The sequence below is a fragment of the Acipenser ruthenus genome, chromosome 4 (genome assembly GCF_902713425.1).
Source record: "Acipenser ruthenus chromosome 4, fAciRut3.2 maternal haplotype, whole genome shotgun sequence".
In the NCBI taxonomy this organism is placed as follows: domain Eukaryota; kingdom Metazoa; phylum Chordata; class Actinopteri; order Acipenseriformes; family Acipenseridae; genus Acipenser; species Acipenser ruthenus.
In genome coordinates, this window is record NC_081192.1 from 30,304,768 (window position 1) to 30,322,398 (window position 17,631).

Consider the following 17,631-nt stretch of genomic DNA (forward strand, 5'->3'; position numbering starts at 1 on the left):
TTTGTTTGGTCATTTGTCGTTAAGTGTTACATGTATTGTATGAGTAAGGGGCATGCCATTAGAGTGAGGGAAGGGGAAGAACGTGTGAATGGGGGGGGGGGGGTTGTCGCCTGCTGCTGAGGGATACACCAGTCGGACTCATTCTTCGCCACTCTCCAGAAACTGTGGGAGCCGGAGGGTCGCGGGGAATATATCTGACTGGTTAATCTGGGCGGTGAGCGGGGCCTCCCGAGGCGATATATAGGGGGAGCAAGCCACCACGGCAGGAGAACGGGCTGCAGATTTACAGGCACTAAAACAATGAAATGCAGTACTGGGAAACGAGGGATTTGAAAGCTGCTCCCACAGAAAAAACAAAGGGAGATATTTATGTCATTACTGCAACTCTATCTAATGGCCATTGGCCATTTTATTTAGTCTCGATTAAAAAAAAAACAACAACAAAAAAAACAACATATTGGTTTATTAGTGTGTCACTAATGTCATTAGTTAATGCAGTACTGCCCAGCCTTATCATTTATAGATAGCCCTTGCAATACCATCGTAATGTATTATCATGCATAAGGATGCAGAAAAGAAGGTTAAAGGAACGTTTTGAACACAACAAATAGTATTTTATTTAATCACATTGATGCAATTTTGATCAATCAATACCGCTATACAAATACAAAAGTAAGTTTGGATTTCCTATTAGTATTTTGGATGTTTTGGAGAAAGGAACATCTACATAGGTCTTAGAATTAAATGCTTATGGGAATAAACTAATCTAAAATGTTGAAAGCCACTAGGTGGCAGTAAACACTAAGGAATTACACTGTGCCACAGTCAAGATCAGTTTTATATAAAGTATAATTGATCTGGGGAGTCAATCTAAAGTGCTGTGTTAGGATAATGGGCTTTCCCAATTAAAAGTGAAAATAAAGTTTGATAAAAGTAAACAAACCACAGAAATAAAATGAGAAAAGTCTTGTAATTTGGGGGATTTTCAATGCACCTCTGTTGTGAGGGGCGCTGTTTCTTGGCTGCAAATAGGCGTCACTATGCCCCGCATCATGGTGTGAAGAACGTTGCGTTGCCCCTCAGTTGCGTCCTTGCGAAACATCCATTGTGCACTTGCGCAGTAGGCAGTTCTTTCCAAGCGGAAGAGGTATCTTCGAGAAACGGTAGCGTTGCAGTCCTTTCTGCTCGCGGACAGCCATCATGGTGAGCGCATGAAGGGAGCTAGCGGGGTTGAAATACAAAATCAACTTAATATTGGCAGTGTTTGTGATTAAAAAACGTTATCGGGTAAAATGTAACATGTGGGTAAAAACGTATAAAAAAACTAGGTAGGAAAAAACAGTTCACAATTAGTATTTTAACCTTACGTTGTAGGCGGCCTTTCAAAACGTGGTGTGTGGATCTGTGGGCAAGTTAGGCCGGACATCCACTCGAAACAAATTTATACCATGGGGACTTAAATAGTTTTGAATCGCGTTGTTTACTTGAATTATATGAATAAACAGCGTCCTAAAATGTATAAAACACGAACCTATGTCGTGTCATCCGTTTCCAACCCGTAAAACTACTTTGAATAGATTAATAACACAATTAAATACATACGCTGGTCTTATGTGCACTTTTGTTTAAAAATGCATTGGGATGTAAACTAACGTCAACCTGTTGGTACTGTTGTATATGTGTAGGCGTTTACAGCATTTTTAAAGTTTGGTTGAAAAAGCGTGTCTTCCACACATGTTTGGTACTGCAAGTTGCTTCCAGTAGGTGTTTAATGTTCAGTCCAAGTACGGGTACTGGTAGTCACGATAAATAAGCACAAGTTTATTCCTAGTACATACGTATAATAAATACCGGTAGTGTATCATCATAATACCACTTTGATTGTATCAATAGGCAATGCTTACATAGGTACCACGAAATGTTCCTGTCAGGACAGCTGAGGAAATCGGCAGCTCAAGTCACTTTTTTTTTTTTTTTTTTTTAAGTAACAAAAACGTTTATTCACTGCCAAACGTGAACTACTTTAGATATGTAATGACTGCAGTATAGGATGCCGACCTTTTAGGTTATGGTTTTGGTGTAGGGAGAGGTTTATTCATTGGCTATCATATTAATAAAACAATCAGTGTCCTGACAGGAGAATTTCGTGTTACCTTTGTAAGGACAGCCTTAGATAGATGTGCTACAAATTGTCTGTATACTAATTATATATTCTAAAATGTTTACCTACCGCTGCGTTTCCTAAATTGTAATTCCTGCCCAATTACATTTTAAATAACAACCCGTTCATACGTTGATATTTGGTGTTGAGAGATTAAGCAAAGCCTGTGGAAAATACATTTAAAATGGTACCCAATGTATCGTTGAATAGATGTATTTATTTATTGTTAGTGGTGTCAGAGATTCAAACAGTAAAGTTTATTTTAAAATAAGCATTTAAAAATGTTTTAATTGTTAATTGCAGGTGTTCAAACGTTATGTCGAGATTGGCCGCGTTGCCTACGTTTCTTTTGGCCCACACGGTGGCAAACTGGTAGCCATCATTGACGTTATTGACCAAAACAGGGTAAGTGGTGGCAAACCTTACTAGTTTTAATGTTTATACACACATTATGAAGTATGGATTTGAGATTTATGTATTAAATACCCGTGTTGTGTGCTGCTTTGCAGTTTGCCTAGTTTTGTAATTGGTGTAATCAAGAACACCACATTTTAATATAATATATAGTAATGAAAACTGTTGCCAAGAAAATCTCTAGTTATGCTGTTGGTACTTTGAAAACAACACTGAATATTTAATCACATAATTTGTTTGCATTGCAGGCTCTGATAGATGGCCCCTGCTCTGGTGTAAAGAGACAGGCCATGCCCTTCAAGTGCATGCAGCTTACTGACTTCGTTATTAAGGTCCCACACAGGTAAGCATCTTGAGACACTTAAGATTTGGCTTTTCAAATGTCCATTGTTTTGATACAGAATCTTTCTCATCCTACAATTACATAGTTGTAAGATTATGCAGTAAATGGGTTATAACATATTTGGAGTTTTTTTAAATTTTTACATATTTTTTTTTAACATATAAGTATAAATTGGCTACAGTTAGTTATCGTTAATACTGATTTCAAGGGACCAGCAAAAAAAAATTCAGGTGCATGCTGTCAGTTTTTATTGACGTTAACACTGAAATTAAATTTGAATTACATTTAAAAGTACAGTGAAAATACAGCTATTGAACAAATCAGAAACAAACAACTTGCGTCAACAGTTTGTTGATCATAAGCCTGTATTTTTAGGATGATTGACAGTGTTAGTGGGAATGTTGAAATTTGTAGCAACATCCTTTTTCCTGTACAGTGGTGCATTATACACTGCTTTCAACACCTCCATATAGTTTACATTTTTGTGTGAGAACTATGGCAACTTGAAATGTATCATCGAATCTGTAGTCCCCAAACAGTACAGATGCGCAATTTTTCTTCTGATCTGTAGTCCCCAGACAGTACAGATGTGTAATTTTCCTTCCCTGGGAGGACTGTAAAATAGTGTTATTATTATTATTATTATTATTATTATTATTTATTTCTTAGCAGACGCCCTTATCCAGGGCGACTTACAATCGTAAGCAAAAACATTTCAAGCGTTACAATACAAGTAATACAATAAGAGCAAGAAATACAATAACTTTTGTTCAAGTAAAGTACAAGTTTGACAAACCACAATTCAATAATACAGCAGGTAATAGTGATAGTTACATCAGGATATGATTAAATAGTGATAGTTACATCAGGATGTGATTAAATACAAGGTACTACAGGTTAAAAACTTGGCAGATTACAGTATTCTGAAGTACAGGATTAAATGCAGTAAAATAGGGGCTGATAAGAGCAAAATAAAGCACATTTACATGAAGGGTGATAGTGTCCCAGGATACAAACAGAGGAGTTCTACAGGTGCTCTTTGAAGAGGTGAGTCTTAAGGAGGCGCCGGAATGTGGTCAGGGACTGGGCAGTCCTGACATCTGTAGGAAGGTCATTCCACCACTGCGGAGCGAGGGTGGAGAAGGAGCGGGATTTGGAGGCAGGGGAGCGTAGCGGTGGTAGAGCTAGTCTTCTAGTGCAGGCGGAGCGGAGAGGTCGAGTGGGGGTGTAGGGAGAGATGAGGGTCTGGAGGTAGCTGGGTGCAGACTGGTCAAGGCATCTGTAGGCTAGTACAAGAGTCTTGAACTGGATGCGAGCGGTGATCGGGAGCCAGTGGAGCGAGCGGAGTAGTGGAGTAGCGTGGGCGAAGCGAGGCAGAGAGAACACTAGGCGGGCAGCAGAGTTCTGGATGAGCTGGAGCGGACGGGTGGCGGACGCAGGGAGGCCAGCCAGGAGGGAGTTGCAGTAGTCTAGGCGGGAGAGTACCAGGGCCTGGACCAGGAGCTGGGTAGCATAGTTGGTGAGGAAGGGTCGGATTCTTCGGATGTTGCTCAGGAAGAATCGGCAAGTGCGTGCCAGAGTGGAGATGTGCTGGGAATAAGAGAGGCAGGGGTCCAGGGTGACTCCAAGGTTCTTAGCTGAGGAAGAGGGAGAGAGTGTGGTAGATTCCAGAGGAACAGAGATGGAGAGATCAGAGGAGGGGGAGGAGGAGGGAAAGAAAAGGAGGTCAGATTTAGAGAGGTTGAGTTTGAGGTGATGCGAGTGCATCCAGGAGGAAATAGCAGAGAGACAGGTAGAGATAAGTGTTATGTGAATTCGTAATATAAGAAATAATTTACAATAAGCGACTACTAAATTGACGGGACCTAGTAGAAAATCTGTCTGTCTTTATACGAGAATTTGCTATTTTATTAAAGGCACTTTAAATTTCATTCACCTACTGCCCAGTAAAATTGATTCACGTTGTACTGTTGCATTTAATAGTGCAGTTGATTCTGGTAAAAATGTAATCAGAGTATTAGTCAAATACACATTTAAGTGTATAGTAATTGGGGCTGTGATCGAAGGTTCGTTCACTAGCCAAGAATTCAAAGGTAATTTTAAACCTTCAAAGGTTCATCAGGCGACTTTCACACACTGGTGGTGTGGTATTTATTTTTTTCTTCCTCGCAACAGAAACTGTTTGACAATGTGTGGATACTATAAATTGCACCTAAAATGTCACTCGCGTGCAAAATTCGATCTTTTAATTTGTATAATGCATATTACATAAACAAAAGTTGTTGTTAAAATCCACTACCAAATGTAGCAACTCTATATGGCGCCGCTGTCGTGGATGGAGTAGGGTATAGTATGCCAAAGCACTGGGGCGGTACCTATAGCGGTTGTAGTGCTTCAGTAAAATATGTACTGAATACCTAGTGTACAAGAGTGTAAGAGAAGTGCTATGGTAGAATATGTTTGAAACATACAAAATATACGCTAACACTAATTTTTAATTTTGAAAACTTTGTACTGTCCGCACCTCCCTCCAGCGTGTGTTTTCCAGAGGCAGAACTTTAATTTCTTCATTCACTATCTCAGCAGCAAAGTGTTGTATAGCGTAAGCTGTATGAAAAGAAATGTCTTGAAACCCCACTGCTGTTTGGGATTTTTTTTGTTAAATGCCCAGACAAGCAAAAAAAAATAGTTGAATGCAAACTTTGCGGGCGACTCCTATCATGGAAGCACAACCAATCTCCGGGGTCACTTGACAAGCGTAAGTTCATATTATGAATAGTTTTAGTAATAGTAAAATGTGACTGACTGATAACCTGCTTGGAACGGTGACTGTTAGTTTGCTGCAGTTGTGCTGCTGCAATGCAAGCTTACTGTATATATCGCAAGCAGCGTCAATTGTGTAAAATAAATGTGTATTTATTTAAATTATAAAAACATGATTACTGTTCTATATAATGGAAAATTACTTTTAAATGTTTTATTCTGTTTCTATGGAGTACCTGTAATAGGAATTTCAATCAAATGTAAACAAGTAGCTATGGCGACATCACCAGTAAATTATGCAAATTAGTACCATTGATGGTTTGAACTTTCCTTCGGTAACCTGTTCGTAGCCTTTTGAAGGTAAAAATGTACCATTTGTTACAACCCTAATAGTAATTGAAGAAGACATACCATGTGTGTTTTTTTGTTTTTTGTTTTTTGCAAGTTGAGTGACTTAATTTGCATGTCTGCTGAAACTCAACTGGCAGCTGTTTCATAAAGACATTCTGTCTGGAGACGCACCTACTTAAATCTTGCAAATAAGGCAGAATTAGCAAAGAAACATTTGGGAGGATTAATTGTGTGTTTACTTTAAAAGGGACGCTATTTAAATTACAATCAGGTAATACATAGCAGTGAACCTGTTTTATAGCAACAAGTTAGTCAACACGCCTTTATCCTTTATCAGGGTTTTCATATTTATTCTGGTTATTATAATGCCAGTAAAACGCTAAACTTAATTTGTGGAGTACTGTACATACGATTACTCTCACATGACATTGCTGGACTGTTACTAAACGCTTTCTTATTTGTTATTATTGTAATGCCAGTAATAAGCTAAACTGGTCTTTTCAAAACACCTTTATTTGTAGACTACAGTGTTAGTGGAAGACTGCAATGATTCTTACAACTGTGCTGGACATTTGTTTTCTCATCTGTTGTAATGTGATCCTTAGGCTTTCCTGCATATTTTAATGGCAGCACTGAGCCAAGTGAAGTCTTTAAACATAACGGGTTTGAAGTGTCATCGGGTGCTTTTACTTACTATTACAGCAACTGGTTTGAAAGAAAACAAAAATTAACTAGCAACATTATATTTATGTTCAGATGCCATATTTAAAGTTGAAAAAATGGAATTGGCCATTTTTGAAAAACAGAATTTTGTTTTCCCAAGAATGGGGGGGGGGGGGGGGGGATGAGTAGCGCTAAAGATGTTTACAACTGAACGCAGTGCAGTGTTTTTTATACAGTAGTATAAAGCAATTTTATGCATTCCTAGCAAATTGCGATTCTGTACTAAAATTCTGTCTTGCATGTAAAAATTTACCCTTTAGTATATTTTTAATCAGCTGACGTGGCTGTTGACTTTTTGCAAGGAGAAATGGATTACGGTCTGTTGATTTTGTAAATACTATTGTTTGTAAAGTATTGGTTTCATCTTTGTAGATTTCTAAATCCAAAAAATGTATTGACAGATCAGATTCACATTTAAATTGTAATTTAACATTAACTGAATTAATATAATTAAGAAATTGATCAAGTTGTAATTTTGATCACGACCAAATCAATAGTATGTCATCAATGGAGCGTTGCCATAAGTGAATAAACGGTGAAAAAGTATTCATCTCACTGTAAATATATTTATCTTCCCAAAATCCCATATACAGGTTTGCATTGTGGGAGCAAATGACGCCTCCATTGCTGTACCTTTTCGTTTGTAAAAAATCAATAAATAAATCAATAAAAATATTGACCCTTAAAAGTAAAATAATTTGAATTGACACAATCTTAAGTCTATGATTAATTCAGACGGTGGATTAGCGTCAAATGATCTGGAATTTAAATAAAATGTGACCGCATCAATGCTACCTGTATGTGGGATATTGGTGTACAGACTAGTAACATCAAGAGGCAAGAATACCAAGATCAACTTTTAAGTCAATTTTAATACTGTTCAAAACATCACGTGTGTCAGACAAATAGGATGGAAGTGCACCAATGAAGGGTTGGAGAAAGGAGTCTATGTATTGACAAAGGGATTCGATCACTGAGCCGATCCCTGACACAATTGGTCCTGAAGGATTTAATGAGTCCTTATGGATTTTGGGAAGGCAATAGAAAGCTGGACGAATCAGATAATCCACTTTTTTAAAGTCCTATTCAATTTTGCTGATCCATCCATTTTTCAAAGTTTGATCGAAAATTGTTGTTTTGATCCTACATCAATTGTTGTCATTGATGTAGGATCAGTTAGTAATAACATATAAAAAATGGTGTCCCTTATTTGAGAGAATATTTCAGTTTTTTCTTAATACAACTAGCTCTCTATTCACTAAATTAGAAAATGTCAATACTAGGATTCATATTTGGAAGAAAATAGGAGTTATTTTTGAACGGTGTTCTTTTCGTTTTGCTTATCGGAGTCAATGACAGTTTTCAACACATTTTAAAATAATTAAAAAAATGTAATTGACATGTAAACTTAAAATAATCTACCTAAGACCCAAAACATTAACATTACTTGTTGGAATAAACGAGAGACCTCGATTTAAAACAGATACTTGTGGAGGAGTCAAAGGTGTGTCCGATATGTTTGACTGCCAATTTTTCTTTCGCTGGCGCTGGGAACTCCTTAGTTCCATCACTCCTTCTCTTCCCCCTCTGGCTCCTCCTGGTCTCAGGTTGGGTGCTCTGCTTTTCCCGTGATCTAGGGTTGTTCTGCTTTGGTTTCTGGTAGTATCTAAAAAACAGGAAGTGTGGCCACTTTCCACATCACTTTGATTAGTTTGTTCACGATCACTAGCAGATGAAAGCAGCAAATCCTCCGTATCCATATGTTTAGGTTTCCTAAAGTGGATTCTTTTTTTTTTTTTTTGTGATCCATTACATTTGTAAACTGTGCCTTCTTTATAGTCTATCGCATCTTAGGAATTTAAGTTTTATATTTTTCATTTCACTGTAGGCTGCAGGGTCCTTCTCCTTAAGGTTTGTTCCAATGTCATCTCTTGCTTAAGTTTCTCCTTCTCCAGCTGTGTCTGTTCTATTGTTAATAACATGAGGTCCAATGTACACTTGTTCAAAATGTGTTCCCATTTCTGAAGAAATTCAACATTTTGTATTCCAAAAGCAGGTGCTTTTTGTATCTGAAGTCCTCTTGGTATTCTGTTTTCCCTCCAGTATTCTGAAATAGTTATTGTATGCCACAAATGTCTTTGTTTTTTCTTCAAATTCTCCAAATTATTTACTTGATTTTGAATCAGTAACTCCGGTTCAGAGTTTTGCATTAAATTTTCAAACGTTGTGTGGCAAAATTTATGCGGTTTCATTGTTCATCTGAAATAAGAAAAAACATTCACTTGTTTCTGTGAGTTTTGTTATTTCACCAAACAAACTCATTTTCAAAAAGAGGTGTAATGGACTATTATTATTATTATTATTATTATTATTATTATTATTATTATTATTATTATTTATTTCTTAGCAGACGCCCTTATCCAGGGCGACTTACAATCGTAAGCAAATACATTTCAAGTGTTACAATACAAGTAATACAATAAGAGCAAGAAATACAATAACTTTTGTTCAAGTGTGACAAACCACAATTCAATAATACAGCAGATAATAGTGATAGTTACATCAGGATATGATTAAATAGTGATAGTTACATCAGGATGTGATTAAATACGAAGTACTACAGGTTAAACACTTGGCAGATTACAGTATTCTGAAGTACAGGATTAAATGCAGTAAAATAGGGGGCAGATAAGAGCAAAATAAAGCACATTTACATGAAGGGTGATAGTGTCCCAGGATACAAACAGAGGAGTTCTACAGGTGCTGTTTGAAGAGTCTTAAGGAGGCGCCGGAATGTGGTAAGGGACTGGGCAGTCCTGACATCTGTAGGAAGGTCATTCCACCACTGCGGAGCAAGGTTGGAGAAGGAGCGGGTCTGGAGACAGGGGAGCGTAGCGGAGGTAGAGCTAGTCTTCTAGTGCAGGCGGAGCGGAGAGGTCGAGTGGGGGTGTAGGGAGAGATGAGGGTCTGGAGGTAGCTGGGTGCAGTCTGGTCAAGGCATCTGTAGGCTAGTACAAGAGTCTTGAACTGGATGCGAGCGGTGATCGGGAGCCAGTGGAGCGAGCGGAGTAGTGGAGTAGCGTGGGCGAAGCGAGGCAGAGAGAACACCAGGCGGGCAGCAGAGTTCTGGATGAGCTGGAGCGGACGGGTGGCGGACGCAGGGAGGCCAGCCAGGAGGGAGTTGCAGTAGTCTAGACGGGAGAGTACTATTAAATGTAATCTTAGTCTTTTGTGTAGCCCTGGCAACCGCCGTCGGTCATAAAACATTTTCTATGAAAGCGTATATGCCGGCGCTGCGTGGCCGAATATTTCTCACTGATAATTTCTCTCAGTGAAAATGGCAAGTTCCTCGGTATCTAAAAAGCTTAGCGGGAACGCAGTACACAACTGATTTATAGGCCCAAAGATTTATTTGTGTTCTACACTGTAATAATGTGGGATACGAATAAGCATTGTCCCGGATTTGTAGCAGTGTCACATGCTGTACTAGTGTTAATTTAGTGAATTTTATTTACCTGCTGTCAGCCCAGTCTGAATTTCTGTTCAGATGTGCTCCCAAATACCATATCTTTATTAATGTGAACAGTTCCACGAGTTTACTACACATGATGGTGGTAAATGGTTTTCTTCTTCTTTTTTTTTTTTTAATAGTATTTACTTTTTGTCTCCCTTCAGTGCAGGTCAGAAGGCAGTGAGAAAGGCCTGGGAGAAGGCAGAAGTCAATGAGAAGTGGTCTTCATCCAACTGGGCAAAGAAAATTGCGGCCAAAGAAAAGGTGTGTAATTGGTACTCCTGAAAGTTTTGCATTCAGGTGTCATCCAGCAACTGTAATCAGACTTCTGCAATTGCTGTTCCCATTATCTGAACACACCCCCTTAAGCACCAGGGTACAACTCAATAGAAACTTTCACTAATTGGTCTCAAACTGCTATCAGGCAGTGGGAAGCTGCTTTTAATTGAATCCCATTTCTGTTCTTGTTATATATTTTTTACATGGTCTTTTTCTGGTGCACTGTGAAGATTGTAACTTCATATTCCGTACATTTCTCAGAGGAAATATATTGCTTAGCCAAGTGTAGCAAGACATATATACTTTTGCGTCTTTTGTTTTTCAGTAGGAATGAAGATTTATAACACAGCTATCTAAAATGTAACTTTTTATTATTACAGAGGGCCAAAATGACAGACTTCGACCGCTACAAGGTTATGAAGGCCAAGAAAATGGTATGTTTCCTTTTTTCAAAATTGGGGGTGGGGGGTTGTGTATTACCAAGAGGAGCAATTGAGTACTTTTATTGATGCAAAAATGCTGCTTCGTTTTGCAAACCAGAAGTGTGTGGATTGACACATGCTAAATTAAAGCACGAAATCAGAAATACTTTAGTTGCTATAAATTAATACCTTTTTTTTTTTTTTTTTTTTTTTTTTAAACAGAGGAACAAGATCATCAAGCATGAAGTAAAGAAGCTCCAGAAAGAGGCTACCAAAGCATAAAAACTGTTAAATTGATGATAAAGTATTGCTTGTAAAGTGCGTTCCTTTTGTATAATCAACAGTTAAAGAAATAAAATAAAAAATAAGCTGTTAGCTGTGTGGTATGCATCATAAGTCAATGGTGTAAAGGGAATAGTACATTTTGCCTCTGCTGGACAGTTGGTGATTCTGGAGTTCAGTAAACATTTCACAAAAAAATGGTTACAAAAACCTTATAAAAGTAATGGAAACAAATGATATTGCAGGATTTTTGGTGTAAACAGTACAAATTTAGAGATGTGGTAGCAGTCTGGTAGCAGGTGGCTTGGGACTGAATGAGTTACTTAGATAAGAGTTAGGTTCTGAGGGTGAATGTGCCACCTGGTACTGTACTATAATAAAACCATTACAAAATTTGGCAGACTAATTACTATCTATATACTGCTCTACCATTTAACTTATTTCCCAGATGACACGGGAAAACTAAATATGCTGCTAAAGAAATAAATGTACTTGTGCTATTGTCATGAAAATTAGTCGATATTTCGCATACTGTAGTTGGCTATAGATTATACTTCTAAGTGGTCCCAGAAGATGTGATTGATTCCGCGGTCTATTGACCAGTTCTGAATTTTATGTTGTATATAGAGTCGCTGACAAAGTATTGGCACACTACGCTTCTACCATGAAGGCCGAACACACACAGGCAGGGCGGCACCACTTATCCCCAACTGGGCATACATGAGTGGTATGCACTACGTGACTGACTTTCTGCTACAATATTGTAGAAAAATTGAATGGTTTGTTTTATGATTTCTCTTAAGTGGTTTGCAAAGGTCTGAGCATAAAACTTCTGTGTTCAGGTGCCTTTGTACAGTTCTTTCGTGCACTATTCTGCCTAATGCTTCTTTAAGTCATTGGCTGTTAATCTAATTTTTTTAGGTGCTCTGACAATTCTCCTACCTGCTGAACCTGTAATTTTCTTTTATTATTATTATTATTTATTTCTTAGCAGACGCCCTTATCCAGGGCGACTTACAAATGTTACAAGATATCACATTATACATTATTTCACATTATACAGATATCACATTATTTTTACATACAATTACCCATTTATACAGTTGGGTTTTTACTGGAGCAATCTAGGTAAAGTACCTTGCTCAAGGGTACAGCAGCAGTGTCCCCCACTGGGGATTGAACCAACAACCCTCCGGTCAAGAGTCCAGAGCCCTAACCACTACTCCACACTGCTGCCCATTTTCTTTGGACGTCATCTTCTTTCAATGGCTTCTGTTTAATTTGTTCTGCGGTACTTCTTGATTATCACTCTGTATTTTGGTGTTCTATATTTATTTGACACTGTTCTGCAGCTGTTTACTACGAGTGATTTTTCTCAAACGTGAATCCAACTCCTTAGTCTTGACCTGCTGTGTTATTTTATTTCTTGGCAGACGCCCTTAGCCAGGACGACTTACAATTGTTACAAGATATCACATTATTTTTACATACAATTGCCAATTTATACAGTTGGGGTTTTACTGGAGCAATCTAGGTAAAGTACCTTGCTCAAGGGTACAGCAGCAGTGTCCTCCACCTGGGATTGAACCCACAACCCTCCGGTCAAGAGTCCAAACCCCTAACCACTACTCCACACTGCTGCACAAAAAAGATTTTTAGGCAATGGTTTTCAATCGATTTACTATATTGAATTGGTTCTATAAACATTTTACAGACTTTAAAGGTGGCAAAACTTTTGTCATGAACAAATATTTGATATTGCCCAAGTGCTTTTTTTTGTTAACTGCTAGAAGTTGTATATATTAGTATTTTGATTGATGGCTAATGTTCACTAAATGCTTGTATTTCTTGAATTATCTTGTATTAAGTTTAGGGTGCCAATACTTTTGTCTGCGGCTGTGAAATGCAAACACTTAAGGACAGGTGGCGCCAAATAATTACTTTGGTTAAGCTTCACCTTTTAAGCAATGGCTTTTTCATAACATTTTTTTTCCATTGTGAATGCAGTGCTGTTTAAATACAATATATGAATGAAACTGTGGGAATAGTAGTTTCAGACAATATGAAGTGACAGCTGTGCACTTTAAGAAATGATAGTGGTTTTAGAACATTAAACCTAGTGCACCTTAACTACTGAACTGGAAATATGGACTGCTAATGGACATGTTTTCTGAAACACTTTCCTTCTGTATCCTTATATCTGTTCCTCTCTGGAGAATACAGGATGAACAACTTGCAATGCATATCATCAGGTTTTTCATTCCATGCTAGTTAGTGCTCCTGTGTTGAATGATGGTTATAGCCCCTTTTAAAACTGGTGCTCTTACCCAGGCCCCAACCTGGGTTCTGGCTACTCGGGTCACAATCCTGCATTGTGTGAAACTATCTACCCAGCCCTATCTTGACCCCAGTTGGCAGTGACTCACCTCAGGATGTTGATATTGCAACGCAAAATGCATGCTGGCCGCTTGAAAGCGGAGGAAGTAACAAACAGCCACACTTGTTTGACGGTTTTACTGCCGCAAGGAACTTGTGAACCATTTCTGTTCATTCACGGTTTGTTGATTGAGAGATACTGTGGAGCAATTATGAAATATTTGCTGTAATCAACATTTGGGCCTACTATTCAATCCAGAGAAGCTGGAAGAAGCATCCGTAAAAGCACATCTTCGAAACAATTTGCGAGAGGTTGGCTGCAGCTGGATTTCACAGAACGGCAGCGTATTGAAAACATGAAAGTGTGATCGTGTACGTTGCTGCTTTCAGGGCATTTTGTTCTTGCTTCTGTCACCCAAAAAATACGCCAAACTGCATGACACTGGGTCGTGACACGGGTAGAGCAAGCTAGTGTGAACGGGCTTTACATAGTATTCTGCCACTTATAAGGTAGATTCATTAGGCTACGGCTGATAGGTCACACCCTGTAGCAGTATAGCAAAATATTCAGGGGGAACTTTGGCTCGGTTCTGATGTATCCATATTAAGCAAAGTATACTGTTAAACTTGTGAATTCAGCTGTGGTGAGGAGAAAGACTACTTCAACCATATGTTCCACGCTGTGCTCATGGATAGGTTAAAATCCATCCATTAAAAAAAAAAATCAGCAGGTTGAGTCAAAGCAATTACAAAATATTAAAAGAAAAACATACAATGTAATGAAAATGAATATAAAAAGAGAAATCTATCAGATTATAAACATTATGCCACATAGACAGTGGGGTGACACAAGGGCTTGGCCAAACAAGCTGGTTATGATCTTGAAAATGTAAAAAAAAAAAAAAAAAAAAAGCAGAAAAAACCACACGGTTTCATTTTACAGACAAGGTTTCTGATAATTGTATTCTTTGTATCACAACATTAGAACAAGTCCACAGATTTAATTATTAAATATTTCGAGTCAGATGCATCTGTAAGTGCACATGAACTCCTACTAGACTGGGTACCTTGCACCATGTCATTTCTGGTTATCTGTGTTTGACAAGTCATGCGTAATCAGAACAGTGTTAGTTCCCTGAAACAGTAGTTACACAAAATACAAGAATACCTATGAAACCAGGTTTCCTTCCTTTTCTCCCAGACAGATTTGAAAGGTCATAGCCCCCCCCCCCATTACCTTCGAGCCGAATGTAGTTGAAAGCCAGTGTGGGAATAATGAACAAACTCCAACATAAATACTGTAGACTGCAAATGGGGGGGGGTAACCAGGGCCACTGAGAGACCTCGTGGACCCTGGGGAAGGATTGATATGTGCCCCCCTCCCTCCCCCCCCCCCACTCTATTATGGCGTGTGTATATTGCGATTGATCAAATTAAATGGCAGCATCAATGATAGACAATTAGATTAAATCATACAGTTAAATCACAACAGATTGCAATATATATTTTCTTTACAATTGCATATCGTCTTGCAGTGTGTTTGCCATAGCCTACTAGAAATGATACATTTTTGATTGTCATTTAATAATAAAAATACAAAGCAAATATATTATCACTGAAGTGGTATTAAAACTGCATGCTATTAATCTTAATTGTATTCAAAATCTGTTTTTGAAAAATTACTGCACAGCAAGCATGCAAGTTAAGTAATGAAAACACATCAATCAGTAGCAGCACCAGACTTTCCCTGATGATGGGGGGGGGGGGGGGGGGGGGGGCACACAAGAAAATTGAGGGGGCAAAACCCCACTTTGTGCAGGCACGCATACAATACATTCTAACAATTTTCCATGTCAGAAGTGGACCAGGGTGAACAGCAAGCGTTTAAACGTGTGCTGTCTGTATTTTACCCTCAAAAAGGATGAGAAGAAAGTGAAATTGTCATGATATATTTTCTTAAAACCAGCATACACAGGAACATCTTGTATGTAAACGGGGACTGGGATTGTTCAACACAGGCAAGCCGTCACTGCGACTCTTTTGCCTGGTCCGCACACTTGTGGGATGGGGGTGCGGAAGAATATTCATAATACTTGTCCTTTCTGTGTATCTTGTTTTCTGTTGATGCAGTTAACATGAAAATAGCAATATTTCATGATCACCATATTGGTTAAAAAGCAGGTATAACTTTGATTACAAAATACTTCGGAAATGTCTGCCTGCGAAGTCCTCCCTATAACAAACTAGGGTGCACTGCAGCTGGAGCTAGTCGATCTGCAGACTTCTGACGTGCTGAAGACTGAATTCAAAAACACAGAAATCATAACATTCTGGACACATTATGTGGACACAGTGAAGTTTTCGAACCTTAAGAAACTCAGCCTTCTTATGCTCTCAATGTTCGGATCAACGTGCACGTGTGGATCCAGCTTTTCAGTCATGAATGCCATCAAGAATGATGCGCGAAACAGGCTTACAAATTAATCTCTGGAGAGCTGCCTTCATATAGCAGTCAAATCACTGAAGCCAGATTTTAACAAGGTCGTATAGAGTAAGAAGCAGCACTTTTCTCACTACTAACAACAACTGACCAAAATTAGCAAAATAAGTTTTGTGTAGTGTAGACATTATCAATTAGTTTTTCAATTTGATTAGAATGTGCAGTTCTTACTGTTGCCTAACATTTTTTTTTAAGCCCAAATAAAATATCTTTGACAGGCTCGGTTTCCTCGGCTCAGGGACCTTAAAGAAAGATAGAAGTTACAAGAGAGGAGTAATTATTTGGAGAAGTTAAATAATAATAGTAAACTGTAGTTTATTGATTGAGGGTAGCTTACATACAGAGCGAGTTGTAAACAAGGAAGGAGAAGGGTTATTACCAGACAAAGTGCAGTGATCATTTGTTCCTGTATTATGGTGTGTTGCCAATAGATATCGCTTGTTAGGGGACACAAATGCCCTGATAACGGCAATCTTTCAACCGTGCGTATCTGCATTTGTAATGAAGGACAGCTGACACCCAATGGGCCAAAAGGAAGGCTCTCATGGGCCAGAATTGGACCGCGGGCCGCCAATTGAAGAACACTGCTTTAGGCCTTCCGCAAGCAAATTACTTTCCAAACGTTTCTAAATAAAACAAGTTGTATTTTAACCCTAGATAAGTTCCATTCCTACAGTCTATTTGTTTTGATTTATGGTGCCCAATTATTTAACCCCCTCACCTCAACCCACAACCTCTGTCTACTGTTTCACCTGGAGGCAAGGCCCAGCCTGATTGGTGTTGTGCCTGGCACTTGACCAGCAGGGGTTGTGCTGTGCCGCAGTGAGGTGAACCAACTCAAGATAAATTTCCTCCCTAGCCCTTTGGAGAGCAAAAGACAATGAAATGGTCAGTGCGGGTCCCCAGCAAAGATCAACATCTCTGGATTTCACTAGCACCGAGAAAACTGTACAGTGGAAATTGTGTCATCATTAAATACAAAGCTCAATTAACAGTCTTAAGGCCATGATACACTGGCAACTTTTTGGGGCAATCATTGCTGGCAACAATTGCCTCAATTTTTGTATTGAAATGTGTCAGGTTGCTGTTATCTGAGAAAAGTAGATAGCAGCGCCATCTAGTGGGTGATTTAAATGTCAATGTCCAATCGGTGCATCGAACAAGGTCATGTGACTATACCGGTTTCCAGCCGGGGAAAAAGAACAAAAATATGGCGGTTCACTCGGTTGGATCTTCGCGAGTTATGTGGATAGTTAATACTGAAAACCTACTCATCGACTTGTTTTCAGGTAAGCTATATTATTCATTATAATGTGTATTTATCATGTTTAAATTATATTATGTAAAAACAGTGGATACATTTTGATAATGTACTGTATTAAACCACACAGATTATCAAAACATGAATTATTGAAACACGGATTAAAACTATTAATATGTGTGAAAATATGTAAGTCATTCATATAGGCATCTCATTAAAAAAAAGAGAGGTACCTGGTGGGGTGA

General features: G+C 38.5%; 1 protein-coding gene across 1 annotated transcript; it reads left to right on the plus strand.

Moving 5' to 3' along the window:
- The first annotated feature begins 1,083 nt into the window (after positions 1–1,083).
- LOC117399787 (large ribosomal subunit protein eL14-like) lies at positions 1,084–11,342 on the plus strand. Its single transcript, XM_033999159.2, has 6 exons — positions 1,084–1,203; positions 2,465–2,566; positions 2,824–2,918; positions 10,431–10,530; positions 10,926–10,979; positions 11,190–11,342. Exons 1-6 carry the CDS (start codon positions 1,201–1,203, stop codon positions 11,247–11,249), a joined length of 414 nt encoding a protein of 137 aa, XP_033855050.1. The 5' UTR covers positions 1,084–1,200; the 3' UTR covers positions 11,250–11,342.
- The last annotated feature ends 6,289 nt before the right edge of the window (positions 11,343–17,631 follow it).

Bases quoted from the DNA above. Each gene is read 5' to 3' on its own strand.
- LOC117399787 (XM_033999159.2), top strand. The intron at 10,531-10,925 runs GTGTGTAATTGG...TTATTATTACAG, and splicing joins AAATTGCGGCCAAAGAAAAG to AGGGCCAAAATGACAGACTT. The intron at 10,980-11,189 runs GTATGTTTCCTT...TTTTTTAAACAG, and splicing joins TTATGAAGGCCAAGAAAATG to AGGAACAAGATCATCAAGCA.